The sequence below is a fragment of the Ammospiza nelsoni genome, chromosome 6 (genome assembly GCF_027579445.1).
Source record: "Ammospiza nelsoni isolate bAmmNel1 chromosome 6, bAmmNel1.pri, whole genome shotgun sequence".
In the NCBI taxonomy this organism is placed as follows: Eukaryota; Metazoa; Chordata; class Aves; order Passeriformes; family Passerellidae; genus Ammospiza; species Ammospiza nelsoni.
The window spans coordinates 17,769,401-17,791,002 of NC_080638.1; the positions used below are offsets into that span (position 1 = coordinate 17,769,401).

The 21,602-nt window shown below is 50.6% G+C and overlaps 1 protein-coding gene across 1 annotated transcript in view; it reads right to left on the reverse strand.

Moving 5' to 3' along the window:
* The window catches only part of CD81 (CD81 molecule), a 34,140-nt gene extending 20,444 nt beyond the window's left edge, over positions 1 to 13,696 (reverse strand). Inside the window, exons 1-2 of the mRNA XM_059473953.1 lie at positions 13,539 to 13,696; positions 2,760 to 2,874 (exon numbers count right to left, since the gene is read on the reverse strand). Coding sequence (XP_059329936.1) covers positions 2,760 to 2,874; positions 13,539 to 13,604 — 181 coding nt within the window. The 5' untranslated portion in view covers positions 13,605 to 13,696. The remainder of the gene's footprint in view (positions 1 to 2,759; positions 2,875 to 13,538) is intronic.
* Positions 13,697 to 21,602: the final 7,906 nt, after the last annotated feature.

Here is a 21,602-nt window from a genome sequence, read left to right on the forward strand (position 1 = left end):
GCTTTTTCATCCCACCAAGAAAGGGCAAAAGTAGTAAGTCCAGGGTCACTTGCTTTTTCAAGATCCCCAGGTGCTCTCAAAAGCAGTGACACCACAGCACTAATTTATTCTGGAGAGATCAGAACTGTTCCAATTTGTACTGATATCTGCAGAGAGACCAGCTCAGCCTTCTACAGGCTCTCATAACACCCTGAATCACAGTTTTGTTATTTGCTTGGGTTTTTTTCCATGGTACTTTATGTGTAGGATCAGTAAATATGTGAGAAGTGGTTAGCCAGTTGATAGCAACTTATCAATGCCTCTAGCTATCCTGGAGGATGTTTTTGGCCTTGTGACCAACATCTTCCCAGCCTCCAGACAGACAAAGCATTCCAGACACAGTGTTATCCAAGAGCAAGAAGGATTTTGATTTCTGAACTTCAAATAAAGGAAATAAATGCCTACCAGACCTTAAAACAAGCTCAGATGAAGAAGTATTTTCCTTTATAGCTATAAAAGCATGGAACTAAGGTGCTCCAGCTATCCCCGTCCCTGGTACTGCTTGGTCTTTACAGTGCTGAAGCAGTTAAAGCATTTGCTGGGGCATTGGATCCAGAGCCAAAATGGAAGTGTCAAAAGCCAAGACTGCAACAAGTGGTTAGGGGATCAGATGGTTTGCATGCTGTGCTGAGGAGAAGCCCACGAACAAGGGCCTGTTTAATGACCCCCCAGGCCAGCCCACAAGACAACTTGTGCAGGCAGTGCCAAGCTGCTGGGGAGGGGGATGGTGCTTGTGGGAAACCCCAGCCGGAGGAGCCCCTTCCCTGGGGCTGGAAAGGGCAGCAGGGAACAGCTGCCTGTGCCCTGGGGCTGCAGGGGGGTTGCTGTCATCTTCTGGTCTGGGAGCCGAGGGCAAGGACTGCTCCTGTCCTGCTCCTGCTGCAGCCTGAAGTATCATGCCTGGTACTCTGCAGCTTTGCTGTTCCCCACAGCTTCCTTCTCCCACTTCCCTGTTGCCCTCAAATCCATTATTTTTCCCCTCCCATAACACACAGACAGACACAGCTTTTAACAAACAGCTCCAGCTTTGGGGTAAAGAAAAGGACACACAAGGAAACCAGGAGACACCAAATGCCTGCTTTCCTACTTCCCTTCTCGCTCAGTACACACCCTATGATGGAAGTGTTCCTCCTCTGACAGTGTTTATTGCTTCCCCCTGTCCTGCAGCAAAGCCTGGCTGGCCTTTAAAAGCCTCCTGACAAATCCCGGGACCAGCAGCCTGTGCCAGACACCAAAAAGTGGTATTTGCAAAGGAAAAAAAAAAAAAACCAACAGAGCTCTAGAGGCCAAGCCCAAAGAGGTTCCCGTTCCCAAAAGCAGGAACATTGTGTGCATGTGTATACTGCATGCCAGAGAAGAAAAGGGAGGGAGTATCAGTTGTAAGGGAGAGGAAAAATGGGGGGGAGCAGGGGTGGGGGGGAAGCAAAAAGAAATCCCAGTCTTCAGACTCCAGAGGTCTGGCTGGGAAAGGCAGCAACTGAAAGAAATGCTCTGCTGTTATTACTGCATGGAAATTACAGCTGCCAGAAGGAATCCAGGCCAATCTGTTGCTGAATATAACTTTAAAAAGACAGCCAGCCTCAAATCATGGGCTGCTCACGGGTGTTGGAAAGTCAGCGTTGTGGTGGGATCCACAGTCCTTCCCCAGTGCCTTCTAAACAGCAAAGGCTGAGGACAAAGACAAAATGAGGGTGGAAGAGTAAAAGATGCTCAACAGGCAGGAGGGAGGGACTCTGCCCCATGCTCCAGGTCCCCCAGGTTTGGAGAGAACATTTTAACTAGGGAGGTATCAGTTGTTAGCCCCCCAAAAGAACGAGAGGTTTGGACTGGTTCCTGGAAAGGAGAGTGTTTAACTTCTTGTGAGCTCCCTCTTCTGTTTTTAAATATGAGCTCTACAAAGGGGAAATGCTGCAAATAGAGCTCTGGGTGTGAGGCAGGAGAAGAGAGAGACAGCAAGAGAGAAAAACCCACAGCTATCTACAGCAGGAGCATCTTCTGTAGCCAGAGACAGCCAGGGAGAGGGCTCAGGCATGCTGTTCCATGGGCAAGCAGGGAAATGAGAAGGAAAACCCTTTCCAGAAAGTAATTTTAGCCACAGGTGAGAACAGGACATGGGATCAGACAATGTTCCCAGCCCCGTCAGCCTGTGCTCCAAGCCAGCCCCAGACTGGCAGCCAGCCCCTCCTGCAAGCGTCTCCCCCTCGTCTGAGAGGGATCATTGGAGAACAGGGGAAAAACAGGGGGCTTCAGCTTGCAGCACACTGTCAAATTAACAAAAATCATGCTCAGCTTAACTGTAGTGCACAGAGGCTCCACCTGCCCCTCCTGGAGGACATGAGTCACACGCTCACCACGCTTCCCTCCACTGCCAGCCACTCTGCTACTTTTACGTCCCTTTGGACAGGAAACAAGACACACTTCCAAGAAGTCCCCCCTCTTCCCAAACGTGCTCTGGAGAACACCCACAACACCACAACACGTCCCCGTGCATTTTTAGCTGCTGTGGATTTGGACTCTGCTCTTGGGCCACAGCCAACGTTTATCAAAGGCTCCGGCTGGCACAGCAGGGGATATTTTGGAGAGTACAAGGACAGCAGGAGTACTTTTATTGTGACCTCCTTGGTGCTCACCTGGAGCTTTCTGGCCTGCTTTGGGGTACACTGCAGCCTACCCTGGGGCACACAGCCATGAGCAAGAGCAGCACCCCCAGAGCTACTCACCAACATAGAAGGTGTTGGGGGCCTGCTTTTCCCCCAGCTGCAGGTACAGGATATTCGTGGTCTGCGAGTCATGGCGGAGCCACAGGGCCACTCCCAGGATGATGCCTCCTGCCAGCTGGGGAGAAAACAGAGGGAAGCAAGGGTTATCCACTGCTCCAGCCACATCAGACACAGACTGGCAGCTTTCAGCCAGGAGCTCTGCTTTTCATCCTCCCACAAACATACAAGAACGTCCTTTCTAACCATCAGCCCTGGAACATGCTTTGTGCCCCACAGATCATGAGCCATATGATCTTCCTTGCTTTATGAGAAGATCCCCTCATTCTGGGGATGTGCAAAGCCCCTTCCAGTTCCTACAGGAGATTTCTTTCCCAAGAGAAATTTTATTATGCTTTATTATGATTTTCAGTGGAAGCAAGCAGGAGGAGATGTGCCACTAAGGTTTTTAGGAGAGCTTTTCAACAGAAGTTGCAATCAGCCCCAGCTGATAACTGGGATGTTATCACCCCATTTCATTTCTCTGTGAGGTACAAACAAAGCTGGGAAAGAGTCCATTTTTCCCTTCTCCCCCCAAGTTTTGCTTCCCATCCAGGGTCAGGCTTCCAGTCAAACACACCTAGTGCTCCTCAGGCACACAAAGCTTTCCTCAATGTCCTAATACAGGAATTGAAGTGGAGCAAGGCCTGGGGGGTCAGGCCAAAGCCCCACCACAGCATTTTTGGGGGGGCTCCAGGCCAAGACTGCTGCCTGCCCATGCAGTGAAACAGCAGAAGAGCAGTGCACCCACACCCACGTGTGCACAGCGACACGCAGCACTGACCAGGCAAGGACAAAAACACACTCCAGATGTGGGAGGAGACATTCTGCACATGGGACATCAACTCAGCCACTGGGATATTTATGTACAAACAATGGGAAGTTCTATGACTGACTTCCTTGCTGTTTTCTCTTTCAGGGAGGGTCTGGGAATGGCCTGGGAGGTGGGAGCGGATATGGGGCACTACAGCAGGGAAGGTGTCACAGGGAGGAACCCAAGGACAGCTTTCCCAGCACAACTCACTGTGTCTGTCCTCTGTGACAACCCCCTTCCATTTAAAAGTATAAGGGAAAAAATACAAACATCTGGGAAAAAACCTAAAGCCTTAAGAATTTCACTATCACTGCTGTGAAATGCTGAAATCACCTGTTCAAATGCCAATTCAATTTTGAGTGTTGTAAATCCTTGAAGCCATTTACCTTAAAAAAGGGAAGAAAACTACCAAAGAGTATAGAAGTGGAAAAGAGTCTGAATCAGGTCAGCTACAGGCATGACTGAAACCATGAAAGTCACATTAAAACAAAAAGAAAAAAAGAAAAACAAAAGCAGGGCTTTTTCAGGAAAGGTGGAAAGTCTCCAGTTGTGCAAGCACAACAAGGAACACAGGAGGACTGGGATCTGCAAGACAGGCTGTTGATGGGAGCCTGGTTTTCCCCCTTGGGAGTTCTGCTGGTTTCCTCCTTGCTCATTTCTACAAATCCCAGCCACAGAATTTTTCCAGAAATGCCACAGAAGCTGGGGCAAACCCACACCATTTCCAAACTCACAAGACAAACTGCTCTCAGGGCTTTTCTACTATCAGAGGGAGAAAATCCCCACCAGCTCCTGGAGAAGAAGGGAAATCTTTGCTTTTCCCCAGTCTGCCAAAGTAATAGGCTTTTAACACTTCTCCCACAGCAACCAGTGCAACTTCCCTGCTGGCACAGTCCCTCATCCCTCCTGCACTGAGGCCAGCTTGAGGTTCTCCAAACACTGCCTATGGAGAAAAGTCACGAAAGTCAGTCTGTGCTCAAGTCCAGCTCCAAATAAGGCAGGTTGTGGCTTTGCACAAAGTTACCCAAATCCAGCCTGGAGTGCCTTGTTCATTGTCTGAGGGCATAACAAAGTTTGTGGTTTTACTCTCACAGGAAGGAATATGCCCCCTAATTAATCCATGCCACTCAAAGTAAAGCTCTCTTGGTAGCTGCTAGGAGAGAAGACATCCCAAAGAAGGTTTGGATTTCTCTGGCTGGAAGAGGTAAAGAAAAAAGGCTGCAGCCTTTTTGGTTTTTTCTCTGTAAGGACACATTGCTCTGCCCTCCACACCCAGCAGTGCCACCCCAGCACACCCTGCCCTGCCACCCATGGTGAGGTTGGGGTGACACTAGCAGCTCCTTTCCAACCAAATTTGCCTTAAAATGCCTGACAGAACTGAAAGCAAGCTGCAAGTGGTCCTCAAGATATTTTTTAATCATTTGGAAACACCAGCTAGAGGGATGGAGCCTCTTCTAACGCATGACACCCACCCCAGCCGTGAGGTCTGCCTGAGACAGCCAGCTGAACCAACTCCAGATGTTCCTGGTTCCATCCTGAATGCACCCCAGGAACATCACACATCCATCCCGCACCGCCTGACTCCATTTGCATTTTTAACAGAGCATGGAAGACCTCTGAATGGAAGCTTTAATCCAATAGCAGCTGTATTTCTTAAGAGAAGATGACATGCACTTACTAATGAAAACAGCGTTTGGGCTATGATGAGTAACTTTTTCCATGAGAACCATACATCCTCCCACCACCAAGAAGCCCAAAACAGAATTAAGGCTCTTTCTTCCCAAAGCAAAGAAAACAACAGGGAGAAAACATTGTCAGCTTGCCACGGTAACTCTGCCTTCCACCGTACCTTGCTTGGGATAATCTCATTTTTAATAGAACAACTTGTTCCAGATAAAAGCTTGATGTTTTCTCCCCCTTCCATCCTACAACTGCTGTTTGCCAGCACAAGAGCTCCAACCACTGATGGCAGTGTCACGCTCTAGGCTGCACATCCTCATACGTATCAGTGTTTTTTTCTGCTGTGGATATCTGTAATCTCACACAGGTTATCCCACTGATCTTTCTGTCCCCAGCTTGTCAGACAGCAGTGTTGCAGAGGCTGGGGCCATCACTGATCATGATATGGGGTCAGTGCCCAGCACAGCTCTCCATTTAAATTTTTGGGGACTGCAATAATCCAAAAGCTGCAAATTCAGCCACACCAGCAGTGTGTCGGACTTTGACCTGCTTTCCAAAATCTGACCTGCCCAGCCTGCTGTTCTGCTGCCAGCACCACAGCAGGCACACCAGTGGTGCTCCAGGCTGGGGCTGGCCCCAGAGCTCCCGCCCTGAGCAGCCTCCCGGCACAGCAGAGGTGGTGCTGCAGGCTCCGACGTTTCCGCTTTACTGCTATTTTCCAGCTTCCAGAGATTTATTGCTTCTTCCACAGACAGCCAGACTTTTCCAGCTGGATCCTCCCTGCCCAAGGCTTGTTTCTTCAGGAATGCTGTTCCTGGTTGACACAGCGGGGAGAAAGTCTCCATGGAATGCTGCCTAGGGCCAGGAAGAGGCATGCCCTGTGTCCCCAGGGGGTGATGGGAGGGCAGCCCATGACAGGAGGTTATCACCAGATAAACACCATGATAAAAGAACAGTGTGCTGTCCTGGTTTGTTGCCCAATCCACGGTGCACATAGTGAGGCTCCTTCCTGGACTGAGCCTCACCAATGCACATGGTGTTCACCCTAAAATTTCCAGATCCAGCTGTGGGGCAAGGGATCAAGCCCATTTTTCACAGCTCAGTCACTCCTCTCCACAAGAAATTCTTATGAATTGGGGGTGCAAGGAATAGCCCCATACCCCTTTTAATGTGGAGTACCCCACTTCTGAGTTTCCCCCACCTTAACCTGTTGCTCCCTAAAACTCACATATGCCAGGATGTGCATCACCTCCCCATTCCTTTCCGCTGCCCTCAGCCTTTTTCCTCCTGCTCCCTTCCCTCCACCCTTCTGTGAAACAGACTTCCTGGAAGGGAGGGGGACAAGAAAGAAGTTCTGCCTATAGGGCAGCTTGCTGGGCATGCCAAAGCTAAGCAGACAGACATCCTGTGGAGGTGCCAGCAGTTTGACGATGCTGTATTTAGCAATGCCGCTTCCCACAGCCATGGCTGGCCCTGCCTCCAGGTCCTGCTTCCCAACCTGTGAGAGCCCAGGGGCTGGGAGAGGCGCTCGCCTTTGGAAAAACGCTGCTGGCAGAGCTCGCGCCACCGTGCCTGGGAAATACCACAGTTACTAACAAGAAGCAGGATGCTGCCAAGAAAGCTTAATGAATTTTAGCTGGTTTATTATTAAGGCAGACGACTGGAGCTTTTTAACAGGTTCTCATGCGGCAGAGGTTTGCAATTTCCCTTAAATCACCTGGAAGCAGAGCCCTTTGTGAGGGCAGCACCCAGACCCCACCCGAGAAGCCCAACCAGGGCTCCCCATGGCTCCTCTCCAACACTACCTGCAAAGCAGCTGAGATGGAGTGACAATGAATGCCCCTCCTTTCGGGTGTGGGGAACCAGGATGCAGAAAAGTGAAGTGCCTTGCCAAGGCTGAAATATGCAAGAAGCCCCTCATATGGCCAGGAACAAACTGCTTTACTCCCAAGTAATTTGTGGGTCTCTAGGTGAAGCAGCATGACTAGAGAAAAAGCAAGGAGATAGAGACTCATAACTTGATGGAAACTACCTTTGGAAGGGCAGTACAAGCCCCTGCAAGATCCCTGCTAGCACATTACAGGTCCTGCACCACCAGCCTGAGGACTGAGTCAGGAAAGAGAGGGACACACGGAATGCGCCCAAGCAGCACCACACCTTCCCACAGCCTGCACCTCCCCTCCTGAAAAGCAGAAGATTAACTTCTTTCCTACTGCAACAGCTGCACCTCATGGAGCTGCTGACAGGGCGTGGGGTGCAGCAAAGGGCTGACAGCTGAATGCTGGCCCAGGAACCTGGGAACTTGGGTTCCACACTGAGACCACCTCCATGTTGCCATGTCAAGGCTTCACACCCAAGAGTCAGTTGAAATTTTAAGGCGAGATGTGCAAGAGATCACTGCTGGGCTGCATGGTGGGGTGGACTGTGGGATGCCTTGGAGCCCCTTGGGACGGTGTAAGCAGGGGAAGGGACTTCAGTAAGACACAGAGCTGCAGTTTGAGAGGCACACGACCCAGAAGGTTATCTTGGCACAGGCACTCACAGGCAGCAGCGGCAGATAGGGCTCTGTGACAGCACAGGCGAGGGCTTTCCGCTGCTTTCCACAGCCATGGTGCTCCACAGCCACCAAAGGTCAGGCTGAAAGTTTGCAGGCAAGGCCTGCCCAGGAATTGCAGGCAAGGCATTTGGGAAGAGCACCATGCCCTGCAGGAGGAGGAGAGCAGCCTGCAGCCCCGCTCCCAGCAGCACACCTTCCAGCAGCGGCTATTAATAGAGCTGCCTGCCGGAGAGGAATTCTCCACTGGTGCCTATAGTTACCAGCCCTACAACACTGCAGAGCTTTTCAAAACAAGCTCCAGAGGAACACTCCCAGAGGAGCAGCATGCCAGAGGCCAAATAAAGCTTGATGGATGGCAGGAGAATGGGAATCCAGCAGCAAAATCCAGGAGCGGGGTCCTACGATGGGGAGCACCGTGCCCACAGGCTGCTGCCAGCCTGCCCCAGCCTGATCCCTGCTGCAGACAGAAGCAGCACTTCCCAGGGTCTAACTGCCCTCAGCAGAGAGGAAAACAATTTGAGATACTGCTTTAAAATTAATTTGGCCCTGTACATAAGCATTTAACTACAATGGGGATACAACTGCTTTCCCTTCTTAACAGTACAGTGCAAGGCACTTCCACAGTGCAGGATCAAAGTGTTTATCACTGTTAATGCTCTTGCAGAAGATAAGTATTACAGTGGCTGATAGCAGAAACACGTGAGGAAACAGAGCAATCCCCATTCCAGCCAGCAGCTCCCTCCTCTCAGCTGCAGCCCAGCCCATTAAGTGCAATCAGGTACCCCCATAGAGCAACCTTCTGCACACAGAAACTTCAGAAGAGGTTTTGGAGGTGATGGAAGGGCTGCACTCACCTAACAGAGCACCCTAAAACATCCCAGAGAGACACCAGCAACAAAACTTGAGTGTAGGTCCTGTGCCTGCTAAGGACACCTCTCCCTTGCCCTTCAAAGACAGGTATTAAGCAGCTGCAGGGTCAAACACACAGAAATATGCTTCCCTGTACACTGTCCCAGGATTCCAAACAAAACCTGTAGAACACGATGCTAGACCAGCACGAGGTCCTTGCTGCTCACCAGCTCTCTGCATTCCCAGGGAGACCAGCAGCCAAGCAGCCAGGCACTGCCACCAGTGGCACTGGAGCAGTGCCACCCCTGCACCCACAGCAAGTTCCAAGCTGCTTTGTTAGTCCACAGTTATCTCAAACCCGTGTTTCAGAGCAACAGGAACCCTGAGATTTCCATTCTTCGTTTAAAACAGTGGTACACAGCCACCTTCCTCACCACAATGGGAGGGTCATGTGTCACCCAGCAAAAGCGTTACCATGGGACAACTGCCACAGAGACCTGCCACCTCCCCACACTGTCACCCCTCATCACCAACACCAAGTGTCTCTGAGCAGCCTTTGCAGACTCCAGGCTACAGTTAACAGATCTTCCGGTGTTGCACAAGAAAATACGCAGCCCCTCCACCTCTTCCCTTTCCACCACCCCTGTTGAGACAGACTCTCACTTCCACCTTCCCTCTGCTCTTGCCCTTCCTTCCCTTTGCACCCAGGCTGTACGGCATCCCCTCAACACACAGGAGAGTTAGACAGTGCCTGGAAAATGGCATTAGGAGCAAGCCCTTCCTTTTAATTAGACACCTCTCTGCTAGGGCAGCCAGTGGTGCTCTCCACCTGGAAGGCTGCCATGGGCTGTATTAGCTAATAAGCTTGAGTGATCCTTCTCCAAGCAAGTCAATTCCTCCTTGGTTATGTTTAATTATATTTTAAAATAGCTTCAGCCTCCCCAGGGACCCTTTGCAGCAGTGGTCAGCTTAGCCCCACACACTGAGCTCTGCTATCAGGCCTGGAAAATGCAGGAGAGCAGCCAAAGTCCGGCCACCCCAGTTCTAGGGATGGGATGGATGGAGAAGCAGCTCCTGCTCAGGCTGCCTACCACACCAGCCAAACGGCCCACTAACAGCTACTGCTCCCTCGCACAGGGCAGTGCCCACCTGCCATCAGCCACCCAAGGTTTCAGGACAACTTGGCAGCACAGAAGAACTTTTGTCTCTCCAGCCCTGTGTTCTGCTGACCAGGTGAAGCCTGCAGGTGCTGACCACGGCCTCCTCCACCACTCCAGTAGGTGGGTGCACTGTGAAACACGTGGGGACCTCTCTCCTGGGACAGACACTCGTTTGTACACGTGGTCCATGCAGCAGCTGCTGCTCCCTCAAGAGCCACCTTGGAGCAAACACAATCTTGGCATCTTCTTCTCAAGAATGCAGGCACAAAGGAAAAGCAATCCCAAAAAATCAAATAAAACTGAAACATCTCAGGTTCAATGAACGAGCTGGCAGCAGGGTCACCTTTTCCTTTTGCTTTTTCAACACAGCAGCTTTGTGAAATTCCCCCTGTGCTGCCGGGGGAAGGCAGGGGGAGGAAGCCAGAGGGGTGTCAGTTTATTTACATTCCAGCAGGATAGCGGGGCTATATAAAAAAGTTATCAGAGTAACTAAGGCTGAGAATTGCTTCCTTCTTCCTCTTGGGCACTAGAATAAGCTCCTGTGCAGCTCAGCATGGTGCCTGCCAAACTTTGGGCTCTGATTCTGGCTTGTTTTCATCAACAGCACCGAGCAGCAGCTGCACACAAGGCAAATCATAAGCAAATAAGCACGGGGAGCCCACTGGCCCTTGCATAATAACCAGCTGGCGGGACTGAAGGGCTGCAGGTGCCCTGTCTCACACCTCCCTGTGGTTAGAGGTGGTTTCCCAACACAGCCAGCCTGCAGCAAGGGTGCTCAGCAGCACCAGTTCTGTCCTTGAATGTCACCCCGCAAAAGGGATCATCACACTTTGCTGTTAACCACAGAATCCCTCCCCAGCTGGGGGTGCCAGGTTGGCAGCTAACCTGCCTCGCTGGTAAACCTAAAATTCCCCTCACCTACTAGTTTAAAGAGCAATGCAAAAGGGCACGAAAACTCCAAGATCTGGTATTCAACCACCCTTCAGCTGGCCAGCCCCACAGGAAGCATTGTTAATTCTAATGAAGTCCAGGCTCCCAGCCTGCACAGGAGACAGTGCAAGGGGACCAGCAAGTCCAGCACTGGGAGCTGTTTTGGGGAGCCAGTGGGTCCCAGCTCACAGGCATCCCTCCTGGGGAGGAACTGAAGCATCTATTCCCACTTACAGGGAGCAGCACCCTCCAAAAGGGTAGGCCGAGGCACCAGAGGTCATAACGGGGCAATTATACAGATTGGCAATCCCTCTTGGAAGCAAAATGCCCATTTATAAAAGATCAGCTCTTTTGCAAGACTTCGAGGAGAACAACTGATCCTGCTGAGAAGTGGAGGCTGTGCAGAGCCCCCAGCATCCTTCCTGCCACCCAGGAGACCCTTCCTCGCAAGCACAGCCGGCAGCTTCTTCGACAAGAATGGCAGGAAATTGAGACCAGAAGGCAAGGAAAAAAAACTGGGATAAACACAGTAACTCGGAAGGAACAACACTTCACAGACAGCCATACCCGCCTCCATCCGGCCATTTTAAGGGTGGAGGAAAAGGTTAAAAAAAACCAACGCGGAATTATCTCTCATTTACACAGCTGGCAACACATCAGGTATCAATTAACACCGCTGTTATCAGAGCTTGTCACCTCCCCCTTGGCCAGTGTTATACCCAGACACAAGGCAAACAGGCCTGAAGTGAGCCCCCCCTTGGTTAAGCCCTACACCCCCAGGGATGGGGACCCCCAAAAGAGCTTCCCCGGGCACCCCAGGGAGGATCCGCAGGCAGAGGCTCCAGCCAGGCAGTGCCACTCCAGGTGCCAGCGCAGGGTTTGCTCTGGAAGCCATCGGTCCCCTTCCCACTTCTCAAGCCCCCCTTGATACATTCGCTGTCTAAGCAAGCACTGAGAAAAACAAATCCCAAATCCCCGACAACAGAGCGGGATGTCAGATAAGGGGCACAGGGCACTGGACAAGGGGCATCCAAGCGGTGCCTTGCCTGCCAGGGTGGGGCTGGACTCACTTCCAAGACAAAAACGCATTCCGTGGAATGGAAAGCAGAGTATTTAAAACACGAAACCAGCAGCCTGCTCGGGCATATCTCGTTGCCCCCGAGCGCAGGAGCAGGAGAGGGACTCCTGCCAGCCAACCTCGCGCTGCCGGAGGCTGTTTCTAACCGGGACGAACCTGGTTTGCAGGGAAACCGGGATACGCCGCCTTTTGCTAAATTAGCCGCATGTCTGCATGGATTATTTCAAGAAAAACTTTCTCAGGAAAGGCAGCCTCTCCAGCCTGGATAGAATTTGCATCCTAAAATAATTTCTCGGGTGGCGGGGGCAGCGGTGCCCGGCGCGGGGCCAGGAGGCCGGGTCCGGCTGGGCCGGGGGGCGCGGGGCCGGCCCCACACCGCCCGTGTGTGCCGAGTGCCCCTGGCCAGCCCCACATCGCCCGTGTGTGCCGAGTGCCCCTGGCCAGCCCCACACCGCCCGTGTGTGCTCTGCTGAGCGCCCCTGGCCAGCCCCACACCGCCCGTGTGTGCTCTGCTGAACACCCCTGACCAGCCCCACAGCGCCCGTGTGTGCTGAGCGCCCCTGGCCAGCCCCACACCGCCCGTGTGTGCTCTGCTGAACACCCCTGACCAGCCCCACACCGCCCGTGTGTGCTGAGCGCCCCTGGCCAGCCCCACACCGCCCGTGTGTGCTCTGCTGAGCGCCCCTGGCCAGCCCCACACCGCCCGTGGGTGCTCTGCTGAGCACCCCTGGCCAGCCCCACACCGCCCGTGTGTGCTCTGCTGAGCGCCCCTGGCCAGCCCCACACCGCCCGTGGGTGCTCTGCTGAGCACCCCTGGCCAGCCCCACACCGCCCGTGTGTGCTCTGCTGAGCGCCCCTGGCCAGCCCCACACCGCCCGTGTGTGCCGAGCGCTCCTTGCCAGCCCCACAGCGCCCGTGTGTGCTGAGTGCCCCTGGCCAGCCCCACACTGCCCGTGTGTGCTCTGCTGAGCGCCCCTGGCCAGCCCCACAGCGCCTGTGTGCTCTGCTGAACGCCCCTGGCCAGCCCCACAGCGCCCGTGTGTGCTCTGCTGAACACCCCTGACCAGCCCCACACCGCCCGTGTGTGCCGAACGCCCCCTCCTCTGCGGCGGGCGGCACGGCCGGCACCTCCCCTCCCCTTCCCTCCCTCCCTCCGCCTGGCAGCATCCCTGCATCTCTCCTTCCCTCCCTCCCTCCCTCTCTCCCTGCTTCCCGGGAGCGCCGCTTTCCCCAGCGCAGACCCGCAGCAAGAGGGGCAGCGGGAGCCCCCCCCGGCCTTGCCCCCCGCCCCGAAAGGCGCCCATAAACATCTGCAGCGGCTGGACGCGAGCATCTTAAAGGTCCTTTCCAACCTCAAACCATCCTACAATTCTACCTTCCCCACTATATATCTATTTTTAAAATATACACGAAAAATAGAAGTACAATTACATACATATGCATGTATTAAAATAAAAAAGCAAAGGTTGATCTGCCCCTCCGCCCTCCAAAAAAAAAAAAATAAAATAAAGACAAGAAAAATAAGCAGCCCCTAAGGCACATCCCAGACAGCAAGTCTCAGTGCTGGGGCGCAAGAAGGAGGCTAAACCCAGGCGCAGGCAGACGGGCCATACTGCAGCCCCCTTATTTAAAGGCTGGGGGACTCAGCCCCGCTTTCCGCCGCCCCTGTGCTCACCCAGAAGATGAAGTTGAAGACGAAAAGGAGGTATTTGATACACTTGGTGCAGCCTTCCACTCCCATGGCGACGGCTCTCCCAAATCTGTGCTGCCTGGCTGACCGGGGCGGCGGCGGGCGCACAAAACCCGCCCCGCGCCCGCCCCCGCGCCCCGCCCCGGAAACGCCTCTGGGACACGCCCCTGGACACGCCCCTGGACACGCCCAGGACACGCCCCTGGAGCGGGGCTGGCACAGGCACCCCCCTCGCCTTCCCGAGACCGGGGGTCGTCTACTGTTTCCGCGGTTTTTTCTTCTTTTTTCCCTCTCTCTTTTCTTCCCCACTTTCCCCAGTTTCTGTTTTTTCCTAATTCCTCTTTCCCTTTTTGCTTTCCCCTCCTTTTTCTATAATCCGCCTTATTTTTTATTTTTTTCTTTTTTCTTCGTCTTTTGAATTCTCCCTTCCTTCCCCCTTATTTAATTTCTCTTCTCTTCTCTTCTCTTCTCTTCTCTTCTCTTCTCTTCTCTTCTCTTCTCTTCTCTTCTCTTCTCTTCTCTTCTCTTCTCTTCTCTTCTCTTCTCTTCTCTTCTCTTCTCTTCTCTTCTCTTCTCTTCTCTTCTCTTCTCTTCTCTTCCCTTCCCTTCCCTTCCCTTCCCTTCCCTTCCCTTCCCTTCCCTTCCCTTCCCTTCCCTTCCCTTCCCTTCCCTTCCCTTCCCTTCTTTCATCTTCACTCATTTTTTCTCTCTTCCCCCAATTTTCCTTTTTCCCCCTTTTTATATGTGCTCTTATTTATTTCTTTGTTTTTCCCTTCTTCTCGCCCTCCAGGGGCAGCTCACAACAAAATTTCCTACACACAGGTAGGAGCCACAGGGGCAGGTGTTAGGGGGCTGTAGGAACTTCCCAAACCTGACCACCATCCCTTAAAACTTGCTGCCCCCTCTTCAATATCACCAGGCAGCCTGGGGTGCAGGGAGAAACCTCTGTGAATAGGTTGCAGGAGGTTTTGTATTTCTGTACAGCAAAGTTTGAGGGTGCATTCCTAAGGGGATTCCCCCTCCCCCTCAAAAACAAAAGACCAAAGGTCTTTTGCATTAAAACCATCAGTCTGAAATTCAGAGAAGCGTTTCCTCATTTCCTCTTCTTATTCTATATCTAAATCTGCTCTGCTGAACAATTTTGTCTTAAGTTTGTGGCTTCAGTACTGCAAGCAATTGCATCAAGTTCAGTAGAACCACTCAGGATGTTTTCCTTTGGTTACTGGGTAACAAGAGCATCAGGGGGACTTCAGGGCTACCCACCAAAGAGATTCCCCCCTTTTTTCTTCTTTTTTTATTTCTTTTTTTCCTTCTCCTTCCCCACTTTTTCCCTAACTCATGCTTTCCTTAAAAAAAAAAAAAAAAACAGGGTGACACATATCAATAGGCTTGGAAATTTTAGTTAAAACCCTCCCCCCTCAAAGCTACCAGTAGAAGCAGGATGAAATTTCCCAAGCTTTCAGCTGAAGCCCACTTCGGCCCACTCTCTCATCCTTAGAAATACAAATAGCTCTCACCCCATGTTGTGCTTCCAGGAAGCTCATTCACTTCTCCAGGGGCAGGGTGGTAAGTGACACAACCAGAGCACAGGAGGATGCCTGGAAAAGGCATCAGTGAGCAGCTCCAGCCAAGGTCAGCACCTCACCGAGCTAAATATGAACCTGGCACCCACCCACAGCGTCGTGTGGGGAAACCTGCCCTCTTCCTGCCTGGGCACTTCCCTCCACTGAAGGATTACAGGGAGCAGCATCTCAGCCAAGTATTTGCACACTCTGATAGAGTCTTCCCAGCCATGCATCCCATAGTCGGGAATGAGCTGTTGGCTATCACACATTTCCTGCACATGTATGTAGAAATCGAGTCAGCTTCTTGCAAAATCATCCCATTGCCCTCAGGGATGAGTTGGTCGAGGGCTTTGTGATGTTCATCAAAACTTTCTGTGTCCCTCAGTAACAGCCCGTGCCCTATAAGGCAGCAGGGACCAGGAATGAATAGAAGTTGGCTCCATTCCCTAATTACTTATGCTGAGTATGTCCCTGATTGTGGGCTTGCCATGGATTCATCACCCCTTTGTCTCTAAGCCACATTCACTCATCCAGACTTACCAACAAAGCTGGAGGTTCACCAGGCTATTTATGCATGTAACTGCTGTCCTGAATTATCAGCATGACCCATCTGGTCACGGCAATAGCTGTAATCCTGTGTGGCTCCTGCTCATCAGCCCAAATGACAACAGCAGGATCCCAGAGCTGCTCACTTGCTCCAGCACAGTGTCCCACAGTGAGATCTTCTTTTCTGCACCTCCATCCTTTACAGCTATAAATAGTAAAACACCCCCACCCCAGAAAAAAAAAAAAAAGATAAAAGAAGAAAAGAAAAGAAAAGAAAAGAAAAGAAAAGAAAAGAAAAGAAAAGAAAAGAAAAGAAAAGAAAAGAAAAGAAAAGAAAAGAAAAGAAAAGAAAAGAAAAGAAAAGAAAAAAGAGGTCGAAAACAGGAGACTATATGAACAAAGAAGCCTCTCATGCACTTAGGCTGTTCCCAGAACAACTCTCAGAGATGCTGCTTGGAGAGTCTGTGAGTGGGACAGGAAGGAACCAGCAGCAGTAAGCCTTCAGCAGCAGCAGCCCCACCACCTATGAGGGAAAATGACTCTCAAATCAACTTTGGTGCGCTGAAGAGAAGTGCAATCACTGCCACAAGAGTGGCATTGAAACTGCTTCCAGGGAGCTTAGGATTGCTTTTTTTGTGTTGTTTTTATCCCCCCCACTGTGGCTTTTCTTCTCTTGCTTTTTGCCCTTTTTTCCTCCTATGTTGGGGAGTGAAGGAAAATGGAAAACAAGAAATAAACTTTTTTGTATCCTCCAAAAATTCTCTTAGGCAACAATTTGGTTTGGAGCCAACAGAGTTCTGTTTCTGGAAGCTTCCTTAAGGTTCTGTTGGAGCACATGTTGCTCAGGACAGCTGTGGCAGGGCACAGTTCCACCATCAAGAAGCTCCCAGCATGAAGCCCACTGGGTTTAAACTGGCCATGCCAAGAGTCTTCTCCAAAAGTTGTAAGTGGAAAAGTATTTCAAGCTTTTTCTTTTCTTGTTGTTGTTATTTTAAGCAGCTCAGCTGGGTATATTTGAAAACTTTGGCCTTTAGGTACCGGAAGAAAAATGCCATCACCAGAGCAGTGACAAGATAACAGACACTGTTTCCCAGGACTATGTGTGATTTCAGGTGTTGTACGCTCATTTCTCATATTTCATACTCATCTCTCACACTGCATTACTCACTGTACAGCCTATAAAGTACCACAACTACCTTTCCAAGGCTCTCAGTGGCTTTACCAGCTCTTTATAAATAAGTAAAGCTAATTTGCAAAAATTCAGTTTGTGTCTGGGTGTCACATGCCAGTATTGAGTGTGAGTGCTATGAATAGGGCTGATGACTTCCCTCTTCAAGAGGAAAACCTGGTTCAAGTGCTCAGGGTGTGAAGTCGTTCACAGAGCAGCCAGCTGCAGGCAGGGCTCTGAGGAAGCTACCTACCTCCCCCCAAGCTTTTCATCTCTGAAAGAAAAAAAAATAAACTCTAAAAATGTTTTTTAAAAAATTCCCCAAACCCCAAATTAAAAAAATAAGCCCATCCCCAAGAGGCTATTTGAATGTGCTTCTGCAATTGGGTTTGCAGGCAGAGTGAAGCAGCTGAGAGAGGAGGCACTTGCAGTGGTTTTTTTCTGTCTGTTTGGTTGTTGGGGTTTTTTGTGAACCTGTTTATAAAAACCAGTGTAGTGCCTGTGGGTTTTGGCACCTCTGGGTGTGACTCACCAGGTCCTTTAGAGCAGATGCTGCCTCCAGTCCCAGTTTATCAGAACATCCCTCACCAGTGGGACTCAGCAAACCCAACCCCTGGGGCTTTCTGCCTGATTATCTGCCTGATGCCCACCTGCCTTCCAGCAGCTTCCCCTTAAAACCCCTTTTGTTTTATAAAAAGTGAGGGAGGGGGATGAGGGGAGAGGACAGACACACATCCTCCCCTGCTCTTACATGGGCCTGAGGAGCTGGCAACCAGGACATGAACTGATGACCATCAAGGCAGGCTCTAAACACCTACCTAGGGTCTCCAGGAGATCTGACAGAGCAGAGAGGAATCCCTTATCCACAGGATGACTGCTGATGTCATACTCTGGCTGCATGCATCGGGCTTGCATGACAATTCCCCTGCCCTCTTCAGCCAGCTCAAAACTGATGGATAAACCATGGAGAAAAAAATGCACATCATTTTGCTAGTGAGGTCCTAGTTAGCTTTTAACCACCACTTCTTATTTTTATTGCAAAATACTGCAGAAATAGCTAGAATTTTCAATTTACCTCTGGTGGTAAAAAAAAAAAAAAAAACAAACCACAAAACCCCAAACAACAGCAACATCATCAAAGATCTTTAAATAGGACGTTTTGGAGATGCATGATAAGAAACTCAGAAATTTGTTCCGTGGGAGGTTAACAGTCCCAGAGCACCCAGGGGTAACTTCCTTGCCAGCCAACACCCCACAATGCTGTTTTTCAAGGCAGAGACTTGAGAAAAGGCAAACTGCATTGCATGTAACTGGCCTATGGAGCTCTGTCCCCTCAGAAGAGACCTGTCTACACCCCTGGGGAGCCAGCCAATACCTTCATTTTGAATAGAGAAAAAACAATATGAAGAATCTAATCCCCAAATCTAAGGGGACGTTTTCAGAATACCTTTTCTGTGCCCCAGCAGGAGACGATGGTGCCTGCTTATCCAAAAATCCCCATGCCCATCTCTATAAGCTGAGTTGTAGCTCTGTGACAGTGCAGGAGGTTGCTCTTGCCTTGCAGCCTCAGGGGAGAGGGATGCAGCAAGCAGAGACCTGTAGCTGAGCCTGAACTTTCTGTTTCTAATAAACTCAACAAATGGTTCCCATCTGCCTGACCTGTCTCTCTGCCATCCTTAAATATTTATATCAATGTATCTATGGTGATAGGTCAGGTTATATAAGTGGTGGGGGAAGGACAGCATCAGCTCCTGCTGGAGCTCCAGCTGGGGGAGTGAAAACTCAGGCAGGCTTCCTATCCAAGCAGAAGCTCTCTCCTCTTAGCTTATGAGCCCAGAAAGTGAACATTCATTTTTCTCAGGGCATCAGAGAAGACTGAGTCACAGCTGGGCTGAGCTGTGCTTTGGGAGGTGCCAGAGCGCAGCCCTTCAATGCAGAGAGCTCTTATTGTATAATCAATGTATAATTCATTAGTAGGTGAATAAAGACTGGAATAGTTCATTGCTGATGTAACAGGGCTAAAAAGAAACCAAGCATGCCCGTGAGCAAGCTGCTGCACACTGGGGTTAAACAACAGCACTCAGTGATGCTGAGGGGAGACAGGGGATTCTGGTTTGGGATAATATAAACAACCCAGCTAGCTGACTGCCAGTGACTCCAGGGTGAGCAATGCAGGCATTTGCATCTTCCTCCAAGAAATGCTGGGAGGGACCTTTCTTCTTTGCTTGCTGGAGTCTAAGGGAATAGAAACTGGAAGACAGGAGGGCTTTAGTTCTTGGTGGGCACCTCCAAGTTTGTCTGAACATATTTCTCCCAAGGAGCGTCACTTCCTTGCAAACTGAACAACCACCACATATATCCCTTCCAGATAAAGAGGTGGATTTTTCCCCTTGACCCTCCTGACAGGGGTGGATATGCAAGTTGCCTCCAGGTATAAATCTGTTTGAGGGATCCCCAAATGCCAGGTGATGAAGGCAGCACTTTTGTGCTGGGGGTGAGAGGGATGGCATGGTGGGGAGTGGAGTGGGTTCACCAGCAGGACTGCAGTCAGTTATGGGTTTGATAGCTCTGGCCAAAAACTGCAAAACACATACAGCCTGTGTTTTTCCAAAACAGCCTCCAAGACTTCTCCAGAGCTCTCCCTCTTCACCCCCAGGTTCTTCCCTCTGTCCCACACATTGTTAAATCTCTAAGTGGACAGGTTTGATTCTTGCTGCCAGTTGCTCCTTCTCCAAGAAGAGGAACTACAGAGTTAAGAAATAGATCACTTTTCTCCCCAGCTGCATTTTACCAACAGAGAGAGCTGCAATGACACTTCATGAGAAAGTTGCAGGATGTGTGTGATCTGTGTATTCACAGCAGCTTCTGACCTCAACTGCTTTCAGCTGTGCTGGCCGAGATCTGTGTGGGGCATCTTCCCCCTTTGGCTGCATTTCTAGAGGAGAATTATAGCCAGCTGCTTTTCCAAACACATACTTCTGCACCTGGTTAGAAAAACTAGGTTCTATCAACTGTTACTTCAAAAATATTTTGTGTGTCTGCAGCTTATAAACACAGCTTTACCTTGGCAGGAGTTGGCTTGCTTACACTCCAGCACTGCAAGGGTCCACCCAGATTTGCCAGCTTCTAAGGCTTTGCAAGGACTTGCTCAGCAGTGTCTCCTCTAGGAGCGTGCTGCAGGCATCAATCCAAGCTGCATAGTGAAGGGGCTGCTGCATGAGGAAGTTGTATTTCAAGGACAGCAGGAACTCTCAAACACATGGTCAAAAGGGCAAGAAATAGCAAACTGGTTTGGAGTCAAGACAGCACACCACGAGGTTGAAAGATTCTCACTCTCCTCATGACCAAATCTCTGTAGAGAGTTACTGTATTATTTAACCAGTGCTTTCCACAAGTGCTCTAAGCATCATCCACTGCCATCAGAGTGAGTGGAAAAGCTGGAAAAGCTCATCTGGCTCATAAGCAAGCTGTGGTCAGTCCAGCCATGAGCATATGGTGAGCCCCATGTAGGGTCTCTATGGAATTTAATGGCCCTGTTGGCAGAGCAGTGCCTGAGCAGTGCAGGGGCAGTGAAAGGTGGAGAGCAGCACAAAAGGTGCTTGCTGCTCCTAGGGGCTGATGCTCCCCGGCCCCACAGGCTTATACGTAGCCCCAAAGGTGACCACACAGGCCACAGCAATCTGACCTTATGCTGGTCCCTCTTCTTGTGGCCTCAGATAGAACTGGGGGGTGGTCTAAAGTAAAAGGGAAAAAGTAATTCATGAGCAGAAGCTAATGCATGCTCAGAGAGAGGCAGACTGCAAGTGCCCAGATGATCTTAGTGGAAAAAACTGATAATTGCTGCAACTTAATTGACAAGTAGCTGGAGCCAATTCCCAACTAAATATTTAACTTTGCACCTTTGGTCTGAAAATTCCATTTTTTTTTCTCCCATATATGCCTACATAAATAGGATTTCTTTCCTAGCAGAGTGTGAGTGTTGACATGCTTATAACAAACAGTTTCCTCTAGAGCAAGCCTCAGGAAGGCTCACTGTTCTGCAGGTGTTTCCTTGTCTGGCTGCTGGCTTGCATCCCCAATGCTCAGCTCCATGCTCTTCTCCCAGCAAAATCTCTCTCTCACTCTTCTCAACACTGTGTAAATCTTTGCATCACTTATCAATAAGTTCCTGGGGTTTTGCCCTGGTCATACAAGAGCTGTAATTTGCCTCCAGACAGCAGAAAATTAGGGACTAGTAAGTGCAAAAACATTCATTGTAGGACAGGGATATTTTGTTGGCAGAGGTGTAAAAACACTGTTTAACACTCACCCACCCTGTGGGTTCCATCCAGCCGTCCCTCGGTGCTGCCACTTCTACAACTGTGAACAAAATGTTAACACTGCACATTTATGTAATGGGCTTCTAAAACTCAAGGAGCTGAAGGCATCTGCTTTTCTGCTTCTGAAAATCACAGCAGGCTGCCATCACATCCCTGCTGCTACACACAACACAAACTCTGGGAGAAGAGCACGTCCAACTGGGCATGGCTCTGTCAGCTCCTTGTTGAAGGTGCTGCTCCTTGCAGGGGAGCTCCAGCAGCCAGTGAAATGGGAATAAAGCTCACGAGATGGCCAGAGGCTGGACACACTCTTCTCCCAGAGCTTGTGTTGTGTGTAGCAGCAGGGGCTCCTGCCACCCTGCAATGACATCCCTCTGCAATTTTCAGGAGCAGAAATGCAGATACCTTCATCATATATATGATACTCCTGTCCACAACTTTGTCTTTACAT